At 31.1% G+C, this 19976-nt stretch overlaps 2 protein-coding genes across 2 annotated transcripts; one reads left to right on the forward strand and one right to left on the reverse strand.

The window, feature by feature from the left end:
* Nucleotides 1-3298: 3298 nt before the first annotated feature.
* LOC106687697 (serine/threonine-protein kinase Nek7) lies at nt 3299-9823 on the forward strand (the record flags this gene model as incomplete). Its single annotated transcript, XM_014431722.3, is given in 4 exon segments — nt 3299-3518; nt 4840-5042; nt 8914-9027; nt 9144-9823. Coding segments are annotated over 4 exon segments (663 nt in total), but the record flags the coding sequence as incomplete, so codon positions are not given.
* Nucleotides 9824-10637: 814 nt separating this feature from the next.
* On the reverse strand, nt 10638-19893 carry LOC106687698 (pescadillo homolog). Its single transcript, XM_014431723.3, has 10 exons — nt 19735-19893; nt 19237-19470; nt 18917-19026; nt 17414-17675; nt 16085-16223; nt 14327-14460; nt 13939-14201; nt 12985-13157; nt 11668-11879; nt 10638-11004 (listed from the first exon to the last, which is right to left on the reverse strand). Exons 1-10 carry the CDS (start codon nt 19756-19758, stop codon nt 10771-10773), a joined length of 1785 nt encoding a protein of 594 aa, XP_014287209.1. The 5' UTR covers nt 19759-19893; the 3' UTR covers nt 10638-10770.
* Nucleotides 19894-19976: the final 83 nt, after the last annotated feature.

The following is a 19976-nucleotide window of genomic DNA, read 5'->3' on the forward strand; positions in this document are numbered from 1 at the left end:
TTTTTATTTTTTGCTTTTGTAATAGAAATGCTCAACATACTATTTTGTTTAATTATAATAAATTTAATTTATATTTTTATTTCCTTCCTAACATCCATATTTCATACATTCAAGCATGAAACATAAAGTCGGATAATTTGAACCGCTATGGTAGAAATAGGTATATATTAAGTCTTGGTATGATTAGTGTTAATATGTTTTTGAAGGCCCAGCAACTCAAAACTACCACATACTTTGAGACAAAGAGTTGGATCTAGAGTTTTATAGCCTTTAAATGCGAAATGTAAGCTACTCACAATAAACATTTTATCATCTACAATTTTTATTCAAGTGATTTTTTTTCGACAGCCGTTTCTATGTTAGAAAGATTTTAAAATTAACAAATTGAATTTCTTGGGAGATTTGACAAAAATCGTTGTTCTTGCATAGCAGATCCCTGAACCAAATTCATAATTTTAGACACTTATTTCACGCTGATTTTAATGTCCATTTTTATTTCTTGTAATGCATACTTTCTCGTTACTTCGCTTTAGAGAAGTTAGTCCTGAAAAGGGAGCATAAATTTTAACGTTTTTAACTATACTTATATAACTATTCATTCACAAGGAGTTGGAATTAGGTAACTTCATATTTTTCTGGTTGTATTGGTCCGTACAACATACCAAAAAATTATTACTGCCCCATCTTTTGCATAGCAAGGTGTATGAGGTGACTAGACTATTAAAGCGATAATAATCCTTATTGGATTTGAAAAACAAAAGCCGATGAGTGAATTTCAATTAATAAAAATTACAATAAGGTCATTTCTTACGACTCAGGCAGTTATTATTTTCTCACAATGTTTGAATGAATTTTAATTTTGCTTGGATCTCCCACTAATACTAAACTTTATTCCTTTTATTTTAGAAATCTGTTTTTTTTTTCAGTTATACGGATCCTCATAATACTATTATTTTTAAATAAGACAAACTAGAATATGGTTCTGAATGTGAGCTTGCATTTTATTTTATTTTTATATCCAGTTCAACACAAAAAGGTAGTAAAAAACTTTTTTTCATTTAACAGAAACTTGGTGAATTATCTTTAACAATTCCAATAACTTGAATTCCCTCCTATCGCCCTATATCTTTATAATCAATAAACACGCATGCAACTCGGTTTGTTTTTTTGTTTCATCATGGTGACTATCGCAGGTGACAATAAATGACCACAGCTGATAACGATCGTTTTAATGGATCGCTACAGTTTAGACAATTGAAAAATTATTTATTTTATGAGCTTTATTTATTTATTGTTGACTTTATGAATGCACATGTTCAATTTTTAATAAGAAGAGTGATAACCACTAATTATGTAATAAATTAATTTAAAAGATTTTGTATTTTATTTTTTATATTTATTTATTGCTATTTACAACTGTACATTATAATACATTTAGTAAATTTGATTTCGTTAAATTGCAATGTTACAGGCGTGTAGAAAAACTACCCATAGGTAGCACTCTAATAACGTTTTACATTAGCAGGTCTCGTGGTCATCTTCCTTTCAGGCACCTCGGAGGATTTCAAGAATGGAAGAGGAAGCAAGGTTAGAAACTAGTGGGTTTTGGTGGTTAAGGAGTTTGTCATGGAAGGAGTGATATCTGGTTCGGGTTAGATCGGTTACATATGGAACATTAAGGTCTTTATGTATGATTTTATTTGTGACAAAGTAAGGAGCATTGAAGATTTTACGAAGGATTTTGGACTGTAAGGATTGGATACGAGAGGAATTCGAAGAGTTAGTAGATACCCAAAGCTCAACTCCGCATGTCCAGATTGGCCTATTACAGTTATGTACATCAGTCTTTTGTAATGGATTGGAAGTTTAGACCGTTTGTCCAGTAAGTGCTGTAAAAGTATAAATCGACGTGCAATTTCCTGTCTTTTCAGTCTTGTGTGAGGTTTCCCGGAGACTGTAGGGCCTTAAGGATAAAGGTGATTTGATGGGATTTGTTTAGATTTATTTAAATCCTCCAATTACGACCCCATTCTTCGAAGGCTGTGTTATGGAATTGGAGAGTTTGGGATGCAATCAAAGGGCTATTATTGACCTCGAGCACATATGTGTCATCAGCATAAGTGGTGAGGGTGGTGTTAAGATTGGTTGGAATGTCAGCTGTATAGACGGAGTATAAGCTGGGACCGAGGATACTACCTTGAGGAAGACCAGCGGACTGAGAATAGAGGGAAGAATAGGAACCGTTGTGGTTTACTTGGAATAATCTATCAATAAGAAAAGAACGGATAATGAGAAAGTATGTAGAAGGTAGGAATCTACGGAGTTTGTAAAGCAGTCCCAGGTACCAGACTCGATAAAAATTTTAAAAGATAAATTTGTTTCGTAAAAAAAAAAATGTAAGTTTTTGACCGGAATCCGATTTTTTATGCAGTAAAAACTCGCAGAATAGGCCATAAAATATTCAATAAAATCCGTAAAGAACAAATAAGCAAAATTAAAAAAAAAAAAACACAAAATACAACGAAACCCTCCTTGATCTATCACTAATAGTCTTGAAATAGAACTGGTAGAATGTCATATTGATACCAAGTGATATGCCATTCCTTAAGGACCAGTGATCGTCTGTAAGTTCATACACTTAGCATTTTTCAGAACGGGTGTGGGTACATATGGTACCCAGGCCTGTTATTTCCCACCAAAAAACATTTGTCACAAAAAACATTAAAAATAAATTTTTAACATCTAAAAGAATAAATATAAAAAGTAGCAAACATTAGAAAAATCATGAATTACTTCGTAAAAGTCTATCTATTTCAGTTCATCGATTTCTAACGATATCTGCAATAAACTACTCAATATTACTAGAAGCAATGATACTTCTCAGCTTATTTTTGATTCGTGTTAATTTATGAATTACAAGCGTAGGCGTAGTAAGCGTAAGTCAAGTAGAGTAAGTAAGTCAAAGTAATGATGACACTAGTCATAGCAACTACTGAAGGGACTATTGTTTTATCAATTTATAAAAACGCAATTTCTAAAAGCAAATACCGCAACAGTGAAACTAAGAGCTAAACAAAACTGTAGTAGGTTGTTTTATTAGTTTAAAAAATTGGTCACTTAGGTATGCTAGTAATACAAAAGATCATAAAAGTTAGGGGATCTCATGAATCGCGGGACCCTTAATTTAAGATGGCACTACCCAACGGTCGTGATGAAATCATAGTCTCATTGTATTATTTATAATTAAAATTGTTCTTATTTGATTCTTAACTGTATAATTGAGTATTATTGTTCCCAGCAACTGGATCACCCTAACATCATTCGCTACATTTCCTCCTTCGTGGAGGGAGAAGAACTGAACATTGTGTTAGAGCTGGCTGACGCCGGAGACTTGGGCAGAATGATCCGGCACTTCAGAAGGCAGCGGAGACTCATTCCCGAACCGACGATATGGAAGTACTTCGTTCAGGTTGCCAGCGGCATTCATCATATGCACCTCAAGAGGATTATGCACAGAGGTAAGTTCTCAAGTGACAAATTCATTGCTTATTTAACAAAGTACAACTCCTAGTCACTATTTGGTTAATATAACTCTTGAAGCAATAATATTTGTCGAAATTAACTGAACGTTTATAGTTTATAGTAAAGTTTATAGGTTTAAGGTGTAGTGGTTAATGGTCGAAGACTTGTTGATCGCCTAAACCAGGTTCCCAACACCGGACTTCGAGCACTACCCATCCAACTTGCCATAGTCCATATCGATTAAAATGTAAGAAGCCATACCTAATAAAAATCAGTTGCTTTTGTTTAAAACTATTTTAAAAACTTTTTTTTTAAACAATAACTAATAAACATGATGGAATCAATACTAGCTAGGTTGGGACATTCGAGGAGTTAGGTGTAGGTCATTCTACAATAGTAATTTAGTGATGTGCCTTGTACAATTTAGTGACAAAAGTACTCGCTACTGCCCAAAAACTGTAGGCAATACGACCAAGTTCAGCTCATCATGTACTATTTGGAGTTATAATTATGTCCATTGTGCTCTTGGTTGGGTACGATCTACGTTTTCAATCTTCTATTGTTTCCTAATTTATATTATTACCCGTTGAAATTTGGGGACAACTAAGCCAGACATTGATAAACGCGCAGATCACAACCTAACTCTTCTTGGGGTAAAGAGCGGTCGCTAAAGAAATTAGCTTGCTTAATTGCATTTTGATGTATTTTCATAGTTCATTTACTTGTTAAAACCTTTCGACTACCACTCAAACATCTGGAAAGGTAAATATTTCTAGCAATAACTCCTCACAAAAAAGTGACTATACTCTCGCGAGCTAACGGTTCGCCTGGCATGGCTAACTAGCAGTTCGGTATGGCCCGCGGATCACCTGTAGGGAATCACTTTTTAATTAAATTAAAAATTAAATCTGTACCGCTACGACCCATGAAGGGTCGGGGGTTCAGTACTTTGTAAGATAGTACTGTTACTATACCAAAGGTTGTTCAAGGAGGTGGTTTGGTCAGAGTCACGCTCGACCCCCAAATATTTACTCAATTAAGGGTACCCAATTTAAGAGGCTGGGTGGACCCCGGGAGGGCTCCAAGAACCCAGTTTACGTCTTTCTGCTAACGTCTGCGTTATAATTATTGTAGATCTTAACGTTTTGTGAAGGTGTCAGATTGACTCTTACCCAAAAAATTTTGGAGATCCCCGGTCCATAAGTTATGTTTTATTTACATACTTTATCCTTTCTTATTAATAACCCTTAGTATATTAGTATATAGCTTTGTTAATATTTCTTTACTTATTACTAATTCAATTTTTGTTCGTGATAGATATTAAACCTGCAAACGTGTTCGTCAGTCGTGGAGGTGTTGTTAAACTCGGCGATCTTGGCCTGTCCAGGTACTTCTCTGCTAGGACGCTGGCCGCCAGGTCTCTGGTTGGCACTCCTTACTATATGAGTCCAGAACGTCTTCATGAGCTTCCGTATACTTTTACGAGTGATATATGGTCCCTAGGATGTCTTATATATGAGGTATATAAGTATATCACTTATTGATGCTAATGAAATATGTTGTTTTGTGCCAAAAAGTTTACGCTCGGTAAAAATAACTAATGCAGATGAAATGTGTCATTATTTTTCTTTATTGAGAACATGAATGTTATGAATGAAACTTGTATAAACAAATTTTTCTACAACGCAAGTACTCATGTAGTTCAATTGCAGCCAATTGCCTCTGCCACTTGATGTTATGAAGAGTTGAAGTGGCTTTACCCCTCCTTTCGTCGTAAATATTTTCTTGCTTCCTTCTTCTACCAAACTATCCAATTCTGCTGTCCATCGTATATCTCTGATATCCTTCAATTTAAATCCTCAGTGCATTCCCGCAACACCTGCTTACGGCCTTCAGATTTATATGTAACTGCCGATCGCACCGCAGCCTAGATCTTTCCTCATCCGTTCCTCTTCCCTATTAGTACAAGAGCCCAAGAGGAGAAAAAAGGCAGTTATCTCTATATCTTAAAAAGTAGGAACAACATAATAAAAACTAAGAGAACATCGTTTAAAGATGAGCAAATTTGCTAAAATATGAGCCCTATAGTTCTCGAGATATAGCTTTTTAAAAAGCAACATTTTATAAAAATGTTGAGTGGGACGTACTGAAAGATCGGTAGTTAGTGAATTTATTTTGAAAAATCTATATCTCAAAAACCATTTGACGTACAGATGTCTATTAGGACCCAAATTAAAGCTAGTTTAATGAGCTATTAAGTAGTTTATGATGTTTATCTTCGAAGGAGTAATAGTTTTCATGAATTTGCTAATATAAATTGATTTATAGTTGTTCGGACAAATTTTGATTTATCATAAAAACTACTACCCCTACGAAGATAAGTGTCATAAACTACTTCATAGTAAGTTAAATTTCCTTTATTTTGAGTGTTGGCAGACATATATGCGTGTTATGGATCTAGAGATATATTTTTTCAAAAATCCAATATTTTATACGAACAACTAAAAATTAATATATAAGAAGAATGGTCAGGGTTGCGGTCAAAAGAGAAAAAAAAATAGTTTACAACTATTTATTTTCCGACGTTGCGCCCCACTTTGCAGGGCTTCAAGAGGGCTGTTCAAAGGTAAAGGTTGAACAGCTACTAAAAATTAACATTTTGTGAGTTTATTTCGTCAAATATCATAAAAACTACTAGTCCTACAAAGATTAACATTATTAACTATTTTATAATAAATTTAACTAGCTTTAATTTGAGCACTGGCAGACATCTGTACGTCAAATGGTTCCTGAAATGAAGTTTTTCATAAATCAAACTTATTGTCCGAACAACTATAAATCAATTTATTTTAGCATATATCGTGAAAAATACTACTCCTACGACGATAAACTACTTCATAACCCATTTAGTTTAATGGATTATGAAGTAGTTTAATTTAATTTGAGTGCTAATAGACATCTGAACGTCACATAGTTCCTGAGATATAGATTTCTCAAAATAAATTAACTAACTACTAATCTTTCAGTAGATTTTTAAGAAATTTTGCTTTTTAAAAAGCTGTATCTCGAGGACGTAATAGCTCTCTTAAGGCTAATATTTCAGCAAATTCTTTAAATAATGTGCTCTTATGTTTTCTAGTGTTGTTGGTAGTTTTTAAGATATAGAGCACCGAATGAAAAATTAGTGTTTTTTAAGGTTTTGAAACAGCCGCCATTTTTATTCCCCCTACCTATACTTGGCAGACATATCAATTTTGATTAGCAATTATACATAGTTTTCATCAAAGTAATCAAAAATTGGGATGAGATACTGCCTTTTTTCTCCTCTTGGGCTCTTGTACTAAATGGAATTCTATTCCCTCCTTCATTCGTAGTTCCAACCTTCCCGCATCTTCGACCACCTGTCCACCCAATTCCAGAAGAATAACAATTGAAAGTTTCAAACAAGGTTTATATATTTTCTGTATATATTGTTTCAGATTCTCGTTTATACTTGTAGATATGTATATTACCACAGATTTTACATTTCCATTTATTATTTTTAGTTTAATTGTATTTGATTTTTTATCATTTTATTTATTATCAGAAGTTAGTCATCTTATGTTTTATGATACAACATATAGTTTTATTTTAATCGTTCTATTTTTATTTTATATATTCTGTTAATTATTGTTGTTCATTTTTATCTTTTCAAATTTAATGTTTTATTGTATTTTATGACGTTTTATAATTTCATTTTTATTTTGTACTTTACTCTAAGGCTTTAAAGCTTAATTTTTACGCCTATATATTATTCTAATGGGATAAATACCAGAATAAATAAAAAATATTATTATCATTATTATTAAATACTACGGAAGGCGAAAATTATGAACAAAAAAATTCATTTTTGTTGTTATAAAATTTCGCATTTTAGGTTTTCTTGAGGTGAGAATAATGAATATAAATTTTGTTCCAGGAAAGAATACAACCAAAGATAGCTAAACGGTAAAACGTTATGACACCCGTCTCGGCTTGTTTTTGTTGGGAGACAAGATTATTGGGGCTGGGGGGACCTTAAACCACGTATTTCCGTCGAAAACCGGAATTCGAAATTTTGCACGATCACAATACTTTCCCTGACTGTATGTTCCATATATAGGCTAAGTGAAAGTAAAACCCATATTATGTAACTTTTTCCCAAAATAAATGTCTGACAAAATTTAGTTCTGAAATTATGAGTTAGTATATTAATATTTTATGACTTGTGTCCGTTATAAAGGAGTGAAAAGTGCTGATGGGATATAAAATTCTCCCCACTAACGAAGTACAGGGTTTAGGTAGTAGGGAATTCAAATGCATTAAAGGTTTACCTAACTTAGAAAAATTTTCCATTAATATAAGCATTCTTTATACAGGGGTGTCCACTGTAGAAATACTTCTCACCATTCTACTCTGAATTATCTTATTCTCTGGATCACCTTCCAGAAACTCTATTCCTTATAGGTCCTAACAATCCTTTCTCCAGGGCCCAAACTGAATTCAACAGTATTGGTACTCTCGACATCAACACTTCTTCGCTAACACATTGAAGAAATCTGCCACCTCAAATAATTAAATAGTAAGCGGTCAGATTAATGAAGAAAGTCTTCTAGGAGTTCATATTCATTTCATCTCATCAGAAGCATCTGTAGTAGAAAATTGTTTCCTGGTTTGTGAGTTGGACACTGTTATACAAAAGTATCTTCTCCAAGCATAACAAATGGCATACTTTCAGTGACATTTCGTAAAGATCAATAAATGTAGGCTACCATCTTCTTCTTCGTTTGGCAGGACAGACCATGGGAGTGCCACCCATTGGCTAACGGGTCTCACAAATGCTAGGATGGAGGCTGTGGTTGTTATGCAATTATATGCTTGAAAAAATCCCGGTAAGGCAGGAGCTTTAACTCATAACGCTACTGCCCCCCCCCCCACTACCTACCTACATATAACTATATTTTATTTGATCATTATGTATATACGATTATATATTCATGGATAGTCATTCATTAAATGAAATCGCATCCCTCTACTGTATAGTTTTTTTTAATGATGTCTCAATTTTAATTGAGTCCATACCTGATAAAATATAATAACTCATCATAGGTTGACTTCTTTTATTACATTCTAATCTTTTTTTTTTTTAATATTATAGCATTGGTTTAGTACCAAAATTCACATTGCACTTACTTTCATAGGTACCTGACATATCCTTTTCCATGTAAATAAGTATTTAACTATTATGTAGGTAGAGGAATGAATAAAAGATTCCTTGGTTTTAGAAGAGTGGAAAGCAATACATACACAAATATAAATACTTACATATTATTTTAAATTAACTAAAAATGATAAACCGTGAACATTTCACAGATGGCAGCGCTGCAGTCACCATTTTATGAGCACAGACTAAATTTATATTCTCTCACAAAGAAGATAGAGAGAGGTGACTACCCTCCCTTGCCTTCACCAATATTTTCAGAAAAAGTAAGATTAACTGTATAGTAAATTTTAAATTATGCCATAAAATTTAATTATATATAATAATGCCATTTTACTGTCCAAAATTTCTTTGCTATCCTAATTATAAATATATTTTACAGATGCGAAGGTTAATTGATGAGTGCCTTCAACCAAATCAAGAAGATAGACCAGATATTTCTCATGTTTATAATGTAGCACTTGATATGTCAGCAAGGCAATACAATGTTTCTGCATCTTATCTGTAAATACTACGTTGGGATATTCTACCTTGTTTGATTCATTTTATTTTTATTAAATGAATAAGTAATAAATAAAATAACAGCTGTTCACACATTTATCTTTAGTACTTTTATCAATGTTCATCATAAAAATTTTAACAAAAATAAACTTTATTTCTGCAATATTCCGTTTTATGAAATGCAAAAAAGGATAAATCCACATTTGGAAATTTTTCAAGAAACTAAATAATGTAGGTGAATGTTTTTTTATAAACAATTATTATTGCATCAATAGATTTTAAACATCAGAAATAGATTTGTGAAATATTTATTGTTATTCTTTACCAAATAACAAATTTCTTAAAATCCTAAACAAATTGGATTAATCCCATTTTGTGCATTTACCACATTTATTCCATACAAGGAAAATTTAAAGAAGTCAATAAACCAGGAAAACTCATGACAATTACTAATTTTAATTATTGATATCAAGCAATTACATGAAAAAGAAATAACAAAAAACAAAATAAATTTTATGTAATATTTTAAGATGTATTTTATAAAACAATTGCCAAAAAGTATTCTATTTGTTTTTCCTTTTATTTGTGGTCCTCATTTCAGTGGTTTAACCAACATATTCAATATTTTCTCTGTTTGTTTTGTTTAATTTAAAATAATATGGGTAAGTTGGCTTCAGCTCTGAATAATGAATCCTTTATACAGAAAAAAATCATCTTAATTCAGTAATTCAGAACGCAACATGACATTGGATGATGTTTGTATTTTATCGTGAAAACAAGAAAAAGGAGTGAACAAATTTTGGTAATTATACAGACTGTGTGATGCTTACGAGGTTCTACACCTAGCCATTGCACCATGAAAATGCACATATCCAATGTTATCCAGCAAAAAAACTAGTCTCAGATGGTTAGTCCTCCTTGTTCATCAGATTTAGGCCCCATCAGATTACTATCACTTTGAGTTACTACCTTTTGTAAGAGGAAAGAATTTCAAAATACATAAAGAGGTGTTGTGAGCTATAATAGACTTCATCTGTTAAAAAAATTCAAGAAATATACATACTAGAAAAACTGCATGAATAAATGTTGAGTACAAGTATTGAAGGAATAAATTAAAATAAATAAATGCAGCTCAAGTCTTACTCAAACTATAAACATAAAAATTATTAATTTCAAGTATTTACCATCAAATCAATACTAGTGGTGGTGGTGGTCAGCTAGTGAATTTAGTCAATAATACTTTGAAACACTCAACCTATGATAATGGAGTTTAATATGAAAGAATCCTAAAAACTTAAAATACATATCTTTGTACCCAGTATCAACTGGAGTAAGTGGGAAATTAAGGCTACATGACCTATTCAATTCGACCACACTAATGATAAAAATTAGTTTATTATTTTTAAAAAACTGCTCATTATTTACATGTTTACTCATATTCCATGAAAATATATACATACACATAAAACTTTACATTATTTATACATTCATAGGAAAATGATAGAAGCCTATGAAGTGGCTTTTATACCACTTTTTGACTTTTCAATAAGCATCCGTTTTCTCTTGAGGACATTCTTATCCCTTATTCTCTCTGCTCTACCTCTCATCATGCTCTTATATAAGGCGCGGTGCTTCTTCTCAACCATCCTTTCCCTCAACTTCCGTTCTTGCTTTTCAGCTTCAAAGACTTGGTTCGGATCTGGCTTTTCAAGTTTACCAGGAGCAACAGCCATCTTTTTCTTCTAAAATAAAAATGAAAGTATGAAGTCCCATAAACTATAGTCATAATAAATTTAGATTAATAATAAAAAAAATAGGTTACTGAATAACAATAAAGACAAACATTGGCACACATTTTATTTAATAACATATCTTTTAAAGTATTGAGATATCACAATATTTTTTAATTTTTCTCAATCTATTTCAAGTTAATCAACCATACATGCACCTATCAACAAAGTTGCTTTTTTTCTCATTTAAGAATTTCAATATAGAGCAAGATTATTTCAAAATAAAAAATCAGAGTAAGCAGGGAAATATAAAATTAAAAAATCTATTCAAAAGAAAAAATTGATATGAAATAAGGATTAGACCATTTTTAGGAAAGTGAAAATCTATAGAAAACTGTTTTGCAAAAAAAAGAGCCTATATTTAGCTGTTGGCCTTTGTTAGTATTACTATGAAAATTCTTTTTCAATTATAACTGAATAAAAATACACTTCGAAAAAGATCTTGTCATTAAATTTATCTACAAAAACTTTAAATTAATTTTATATAGATTTTAGATAATGCCTTAGTTTATAGAGATTAGTTATTATGGAACCACTAAATAACTCATAATAAATTCATAATGTAGGAATACATTAAATTGTAAAACAACTGTTATATTGAAAAATATGGCTTACCATTGCCTTTATTTTCTTTTTGATATCTTTATTTGAAGTTGCAGAACTTCCTTTATTTTTGGGCTTTTCTTTTTCATCCTCTGAGGATGAATTTGACATTTGATCCTTTTCATCATCACTTTCCTCTTTTTCTTCTTCTGAGTTATTATTATCAGATAAAGATCCTACAGATTCATCATCTTTACTACCTTCTTGGTTTTTCCCATTGCTCACTATTTGTAGAAAACAAAATTAATAAAATAAACAAATACACCTAAAATGTTTATAAAAAATATTATAATGAATGCTTTTATTTATAAATGCATTTAGGAAGAAGCTTAGGAATAGGGGTAAATATCAAAAATCCATAAGGCTGCAAAGCCAACATAGTTAAAACTCATTTGAATTTGTATAAACCTAACAACATCCTCAACATTTACTCCCATCCTATCGCAGAAGGAAGTAAGAAAAACCCCAATTTCCATATTTGGTGTGTTAAATCAAACTTCACTTATACTTCATTACACTATTATCTCTAGGATTGCAGTACCAACATTTCCGGAACAATTTTTATTCATATTGTTTTTCAAAAAATATTTTTTCTCCTCTTAAAAAACACCCTTCAAAACCTATATGAATTTTGTTCACTTTATCACTATGTATTTTTTTTTTCCTAAAACTTGAAAACAAAATTTGTTTCTACTAGTTTTCTTTAAATCATCAGATTTCATCCAAACATCCAATCAAGGTGTATTTCAAAAGATGAATATTTTTTCACTATTGTACCTGGACAAATGGGGAGCATTATAAAAATGGTCAAAAACCCATTTTATCAAATTCTGTCCATTACTTTCACCTAAGGATGGTATAAACTATTTTCTTAGATATGTCTAAATTTTTAAAATGGCTCATCTAATTTGGCCCAAAGCTGAAAGGAAGTTGAAGATTAACGCAAAATTGGAACTACTATAAATTTCTTAAATTCCATCCATTACATTCATTGAATTATGCGCAAACAAATGTATTTTCCTGGACACAACCATATTTGAAAACATTTTTATTTTATACTGAGACGACAAATTAAGGACCAAGACATAATGAAATATGGGTAATCATGTACCCCCAATAGAAATGGTGATATGTACTTATAAAAATTTTTTTTTGGCTAGTTGTAATCATTCTAAAATGTTTTATTATTGTTAGATATCTAAATTTCTTAACTGTATTAATTTTAATAGTTTTTTTTTCTAGGATTGCCCCAAATTTTTCTAGTCACTAGACTGCCTGTGTAACAATCATTTTAATTATACAATATCATTATTCATCATATAACTTTACCTTCTCCAACAGAATCAAGACCAACAGCCTCAGGAGGTGCATAGTATTGATCTCTTTCTTCCACAAATGGTGACAAGTGAGGAGGCAAAACTGCACCAATGAAATATTTTTCTACTGGCAAAAGCTCCCTAGCATTTACAGAATCAAATACCCATTGTGGTTGTACATAATATCTAAAATAGTTTGAATTTATTAAAGTAAATAAAATGAAAAATACATTTGATAATAACATATTTAAATAACTGAATAAAATTTTTAGAAATTCAATATTTTATTGAAGTAAAATAGAAATATCAATATTGGAAGAAGATAGTAGATTGGAGGAAGGTAGTCCGGGTGGCGGTCAATAAAGGTATCAAAATAGTAAAAAAGAACCATCCCTAGCTCAGTTAGTTAGGCCTAGGTCTATCATTCTGAGATCTGCGGGCGGCGCCAGTTCGAATCCGGGGTGTTGACTTTTTTCATTAAGTGGTGGTCCCACAAAATGAAAAACTTGACCCCCCACCATGGTTAGAATAGGTTGGTCACCTTTAGATAACCTGGGTGAACATCACCTTGGCTGTGGATTGCCTTAAAAAAAAAGTTAAAGAAAACTATTTATTGTCAACCAACGTTTTGCCCCACTTTGCAGGGCTTCATCAGGGCTAAATGAAAGAACAAGGTACAAACATTTTAAAATCAACAGAACATTAAAATAAAAACATTTCAAAATCATTCAAAACAAAAACATTATTTTGAAATTTTAATGTTCTGTTAATTCTAAAATGTTTGTATCTTATTTTTTCATTTAGCTCTCACAAAGCCCTGAAAAGTGGGGCAAAACATTGGTTAATAATAAATGGTTTTCCTTTACTATTTTGATACCTTTTTTGACCACAACCCAGACTATCTTCCTCCAAAAATATCATTACTTCATAACTCAATAAATAGGATATATTGGCATTGATTACTAACCTGGATATATATTGTTTAGACAAACTTGGTCTATCCACTATTTGATGTGTGATAGTTTCGTCTGTTTCATCAAAAGTAGAACCAACAAAAAGAGTCTTGTCCCAAGACACAAGAGCTCCAAATGAACGAAGAATAAAAACCAAAGGTTCTCTTGGAACTTCTCTATTCAAAAAAAATTTCAATCCTTCAAATAATTTTTTCAATTTACGAATTTTTTCAGCCTCCAAATAAGCTTGTTCCATTTTGTCATTTTCATCCAGAGCCTGGGAACAAAAAAATTGATGATAAATTTATCAAAAAACATAGCTGAATAGACCAACTAGAATAGTGTAACTTGATGGTAAGAAAATTTAAACGTATTATAGTCAAATATTCAACTAGTATTTACCATATTAAAACTTTCTACGGGGTCTTGCTCTTCTTCAGTATTCAGATCTGTCGCGGTACTGGACAGTGGAATATTTAATGCAGCAATTCTTTCTGACTCAAGGCCAGCTTTATCAATTAAATCATCTGATTCATCTAAACATAATATAAGCTACTATAATCATTTTAAATAATTTGAAATCACAGATTACAAAAAGTAATGCAACACACAAAAAAAATCCTATGCTAGAACTTAATATGTTAATTTATAATAATTAGAGTTGTGATTAAGAATAATCAAGTAAAAGATTCTCCCTTCAGAGCCATCAATTAGAATGAAATATTTTCAATTTATATTATATAAGTCATATTATGATTTTTTAAAAATACTTTTAAATCTATTGAAAAATAAGTTTTCTTAAAAGCCTTGAGGTTAACCTTACAACTTTAATGCTCAATTTTAATCTCTGTCCATCAGTAATATTTACCACATGCATTTTGTGGTTCAGAATGTTGAATTTCTCTCAGAAGAAAAGTTTACACAGAATCCGTACTCCTACTAGATATTAATGAAAAGAGTTTGACAAACATTTCAGCCAACACTAATAAATACTCACATGTATTACAATACAAAATATGATACTCCATATCTTCACAACCTACAGTATCAACTAGTGAAAGACAGTCAAATGTATAGTCTTTCTGATCAAAAGATTAATAAACTAAAGTCAATACTTTCTTCTGTAAAACTATTGTGCTCACAGACATCTATACGTCTAATAGTTTCTGAGATATAGGTTTTCATAAAACCAAAATTTTGTCTGAACAACTAGAAATCAACATCTGGTGAATTTATTTGGGTAAATATGAAAAGTACAACTCCTATGAAGATAAACGTCATAAACTACCTTATAGCAAATTAAACTAGATTTATTTTGAGTTCTAATAGACATCTATACATCTAATGGTTCTTGAGATATAGATTTCCCAAAATAAATTCACAATTGATTTTTCAGAACATTTTTAATGAAATGTTGGTTTTTAAAGGAGTGCATCTCGGGAACTATTAAATGTAAATAGCTCTTTTAGGGTTTATATTTTAGCAAATTTACTCTTCTTTAAATGCTGTTCTATTACATTTTTAGTGTTGTAGGTAGTTTTAAAGATATGGAGCTTCGAATGAAAAATTCATTTCTTTCAACGTTTTGCAACAGCCACCATTTTTTTATTCTGGCTTACTTATTTGGCAGACTCATAAATTTTGACAAGAACTATACACAGCTATCATTTAAAGTAATACAAAAATTGGGACGAAATAACTGACTTTTTTCCCCTCTTGGGCTATCAGTTTCCTGAATACTTGTCTTATTTAAAAAAAGAGAGACCTGCTTCAGAAGTTCTCAGACTAAGTGTATCAATTTTAAATAAATGGCGTACTGAATGATTATGTTTTACTGTGGATATATACATACATTTTGACATACAAGAATAAAAATACATCTACCAGCAGAGTTCTAAGTAAACTGTATAGAAAAACATTTTTTTATTCTTTCAAAAAAGATTTTTGTAACATCAAAACAATCAAGAATATCTCATCATAATTATTTTTGAACATTAACAGGGATATATAAGATATATCAATTTCTTCCTTTTATGGGAATATTAAAAAAAAAAAAAAAGTATTATGATTTTGAGTATTAATAGTTGTGATTAACTTAGATTTACAGAGGGTTTTAAAAAATAATAAATAAACAAGATATCAATCTATAAAAAATCATACCTGAAGCAATGGATATTTTTGGAGGATAATAAAGATTTAAGGAATTATATAGACGGAAATTAACAAAGCCCAAAAGAACAATATAAAATTGTACAAATGTTGACATTATGCGGAAATCGACTTCTTCTTTTGTTTGAGGCTGAAACAAAAAATGATTATAAGAAATAAAGTTACAAATGGCTTAAACAATAAAGTTAAAAATACTCAATGCCAAATCAATACTTTATACAAATGAACTTTATATTTAATTCATTCAAGTACAAATTTTTGTATCAAAGAAAAAGAAATTTAATTTTTCTTCAGTAATACAAACTCCAATCAATTAGTCAAAATAAATAAAAATTATGTTAATATTAGAGAAATTATCTCCAGCTAAGTAATTAGATTTTTAAAAGTCAGACTAATTACAAAATCTTCAATAATTAAAAATATGGAACCTCATTCCTAAAGCAATATCAAAATGGAATTTTCCTAAACGAAAAAGCCCTCTTATAGCAGAACTCTGGTATATAGAATTGCCCTTGGCTTTTTAACCTTTTTTTTTACTAACCCTTCTTGGTTATGTATTCATTACACGGGACCACCACAAAATATAAATTGACACCCTAGGCTGGATTCGAACTGGAACTGTTGCATTTATGAGAGTATTGAAAGCTATGCCTCAACTCCCTCAGCTACAAACAATCTCCTGGCTTTCTAAACAAATGGCTATTGTAAACTTATTTATAAAAATGAATCGTGATATCGGCCAGTACATTGCACCTGTAGCTTCTACCTTCTCTTAATTGATGCAGTGAACCAACAATTTAAAATTAAGCTCAAATATTTTTAGATAATTTCTCACTGCCAAATAAATTTTAACAGAGTTTTCAACACCATATTTTAATTTTCCTTGCTACTTCAGCTTTTTCCACAATTCCATTTGATTAAAAGATTCAGTATGTGATTTTTATATTAGAACCATAGGCAGTATCAACCTACAGGAAGATCCCAATATAAACAAATCAGTTCAATTACTATAACATTATACCACTCCATCAGGAGATATATTCCAAAACTGATTGAAGAAAAAGTACTTCAGAGTCTGATCTTGGAAAAGGCTTGCAAAATAATATTAAAAAGGAGGAGAGACAAATGGTCAATCAGGAATAATCCAGCATTTACTATGAATAATCTAATAGAATTCACTTGATTAGATTTAACAAGTACTCACTGGCATTGGGCACATAATGAATGAACAAAATAAAGTTCATTAAAATATATTTTTAAATATTAAGTAACTCAAATACCATTATCTTATGAGTAAGTGTATCTAAATATATGTTGTACCTCAAAACTAAACTGATGAGGCATGATCCATGTTACAGGAACTCCTTTTATATCTGCTTGAAAATAGTAGCCTTTGATTGATATAAAAACCTTTCGGAGAGCCTTGGAAGTAATAATAGCTTGCATAAACTCCAAAATTAATCGTCGACACAAAGAGCTTTGATCACGTGGTATGTGCTTGATTGATGGGAATGTTGAAAATAAAGTGCACAGTGTTAGGCAATCATCCAAATCTCTCAATGCATCCAAATACGTAGGATACCTAAACAATGAAAATCAAATTTTATCACAGATATGACAATGTATGAGGAATGTCCAGAAAGTAAGAGTACTCAACATTTTGTATTTAAAAAAATATACAGGATATTTTTGGTATATGTTACTTATTTTTCTACACAATATCCTTCCCATTCTAGGCAGGTTATAAGTCATAGCACATGCTTTATTATGCCTTCCTCTTAAAACTGTTCCTCCATCTCCTGGTCCACTTCAAGATCTATAGGTTTCACCTCCTCACCTGTTTGAAATGTTCCAACCAAATGAGTTCAAAAGCTTCCTTGGTGACATTAACCATGTGAAGGTAGGTGTTGTCAAGCAACAAACAAACTCCCTTCATCAATATTCCCTCTCCGTTTGATTTGAAATGCTCTCTTGAGCTTTTATAGCTTTCCATCTGCGAGACAGAACCTCATGAAAGCACACACACTTCGCACTTGCAGCATTTCTTATTGATATATTTCACAGAAACAGACATTACAAGATAAGATTTGGTACTGACATCTCCGGACCTCGAGTTTACGAGACACCTTAACTACACCTGTGTTGCCAACTTTTCAAAAAAAAAATTTCCACAGTCCAACAGTACTCTTACTTTCTAGACATAGGCCTTGTGTTACAAATTTATTTTTTCATTAATCTAATGATGTTATTTTAAAAGGTCAAATAATAATTGTTTCAATAATAATAATAATAATAATGCAATTCATATAAACAATTATGTATATTCGCAAACAACCAATTACTAAACCGAGACCACTGTTGTATATATGTAGTAGTAGCCTCAAGTCTCAAATTACAAAAAAGTTAATAAATATAATAATTTAAATGATTGGACAGCTGTTTTTCAGAGGAATATTGAGAATTGTAAAGTGTGTATAAATGGTAATCAAATTAGAATAAAAATAAATTAATAAACATAATATTGAGATTTCAACTTAAAACAAATAAAAATATTAAATGTGTAAAAAGGAAGTGTCCTAAACGTTAACCTATAGATTGCATGATCTGGTGGTGCCTCACCGCACCACAACAATATGAAAGCAAAAATAATATTGTCCATATCAATTATTCCAAACATTTGGTATATCAGGGGAGTGAAGAGGAGATAAAAGGAACATGAACCATTAATCGGGTTTAATAGACTGATTCCTTCACCAGGTAACAGTTCATACTAACCAAATACATACTAAAATTTAGCGAGAATTTTAAGTTTAATCAATTTACCTTTCTTTAACGATATGGTCAAGATTTATAACCACATGCTTGTTTATCAGTCTTTGAGCAAGACCTTTTTCATTCATAGCTTTTGCACGACCAATTTTTCTTCCTTGAACCTAATAAAAAAGAAAAGAGATAAATCAGCATATCAATGGGAAATGATTCAAGTAGTACAATAAAATATTGAATTGTTTACATCTCTAGTCATCAAAAATAACACAGTGTAGTAGTAATTTCAATCAAGTTTATATAAAAAAATAATTTTTCTAAAACAAAAAGTCTAAGAAACTGAAAAAATATACAATACTGTCATACAAAGTACTTACTTTCATTTCACGGAATTTCCAAATAATAGGTTCATGCATCAAGAATTGGATGTCTTTTTTGTTGTACAATGTTTTGATTCCAGTAGCACCCTTTTGGGCCTTTTTCCGGTTCTTGGGCTCTCTTGGATATATACCTTTCAGAATACATAGACGACGAAAATCTTTCAATGATAACTGAAGTTTCCTTAAAGCAGTTGCTCTAGTCCAGTATTGATTTCCTTCTCCAGAGGAATACTACAGGAAAAAGAAATAGTATAAATTGGTAGTTAATTACTAGCATGAATCAGAAGTTAATTAGTTGACCATATAGATAATAAAGGCTAAGATGGTCCAGATGGAATTCCAAAAAGGATCTCAAAGTTACTACTTTGAGATCCTTTTTGGAATTAATTAATTAAGTAATTAAACTATTGATAGCTCTGTGGTACCCAAACCATCTTATCATTAAGTAATATAGAGGTTGAAACTACATAGCAATAAAAAAAACAAACGAAGTACCTTCTTCTTTCTTGGTCCAGCCATTTCTACAAATAAATCCTTGTAATATGAACTTTATTTAGTAAAACATTCAAAAGACCATCACACGTGGGAACCCGTAACCTTACAGAATTCAATAATAACCTACACGAACACTAAATAAAGCTTCCAAGGCAAAGAGGTATTTCATGCATCATTGGAGAAATTACCAGGGCATTCAAAAAGTCCTGTCGTTTTTCGTTTGTTCGTTGTTTATTTTGATT

Source organism: Halyomorpha halys, unplaced genomic scaffold (assembly GCF_000696795.3).
Source record: "Halyomorpha halys isolate HHAL.00 unplaced genomic scaffold, Hhal_1.1 Scaffold999.1, whole genome shotgun sequence".
Taxonomy (NCBI): Eukaryota; Metazoa; Arthropoda; class Insecta; order Hemiptera; family Pentatomidae; genus Halyomorpha; species Halyomorpha halys.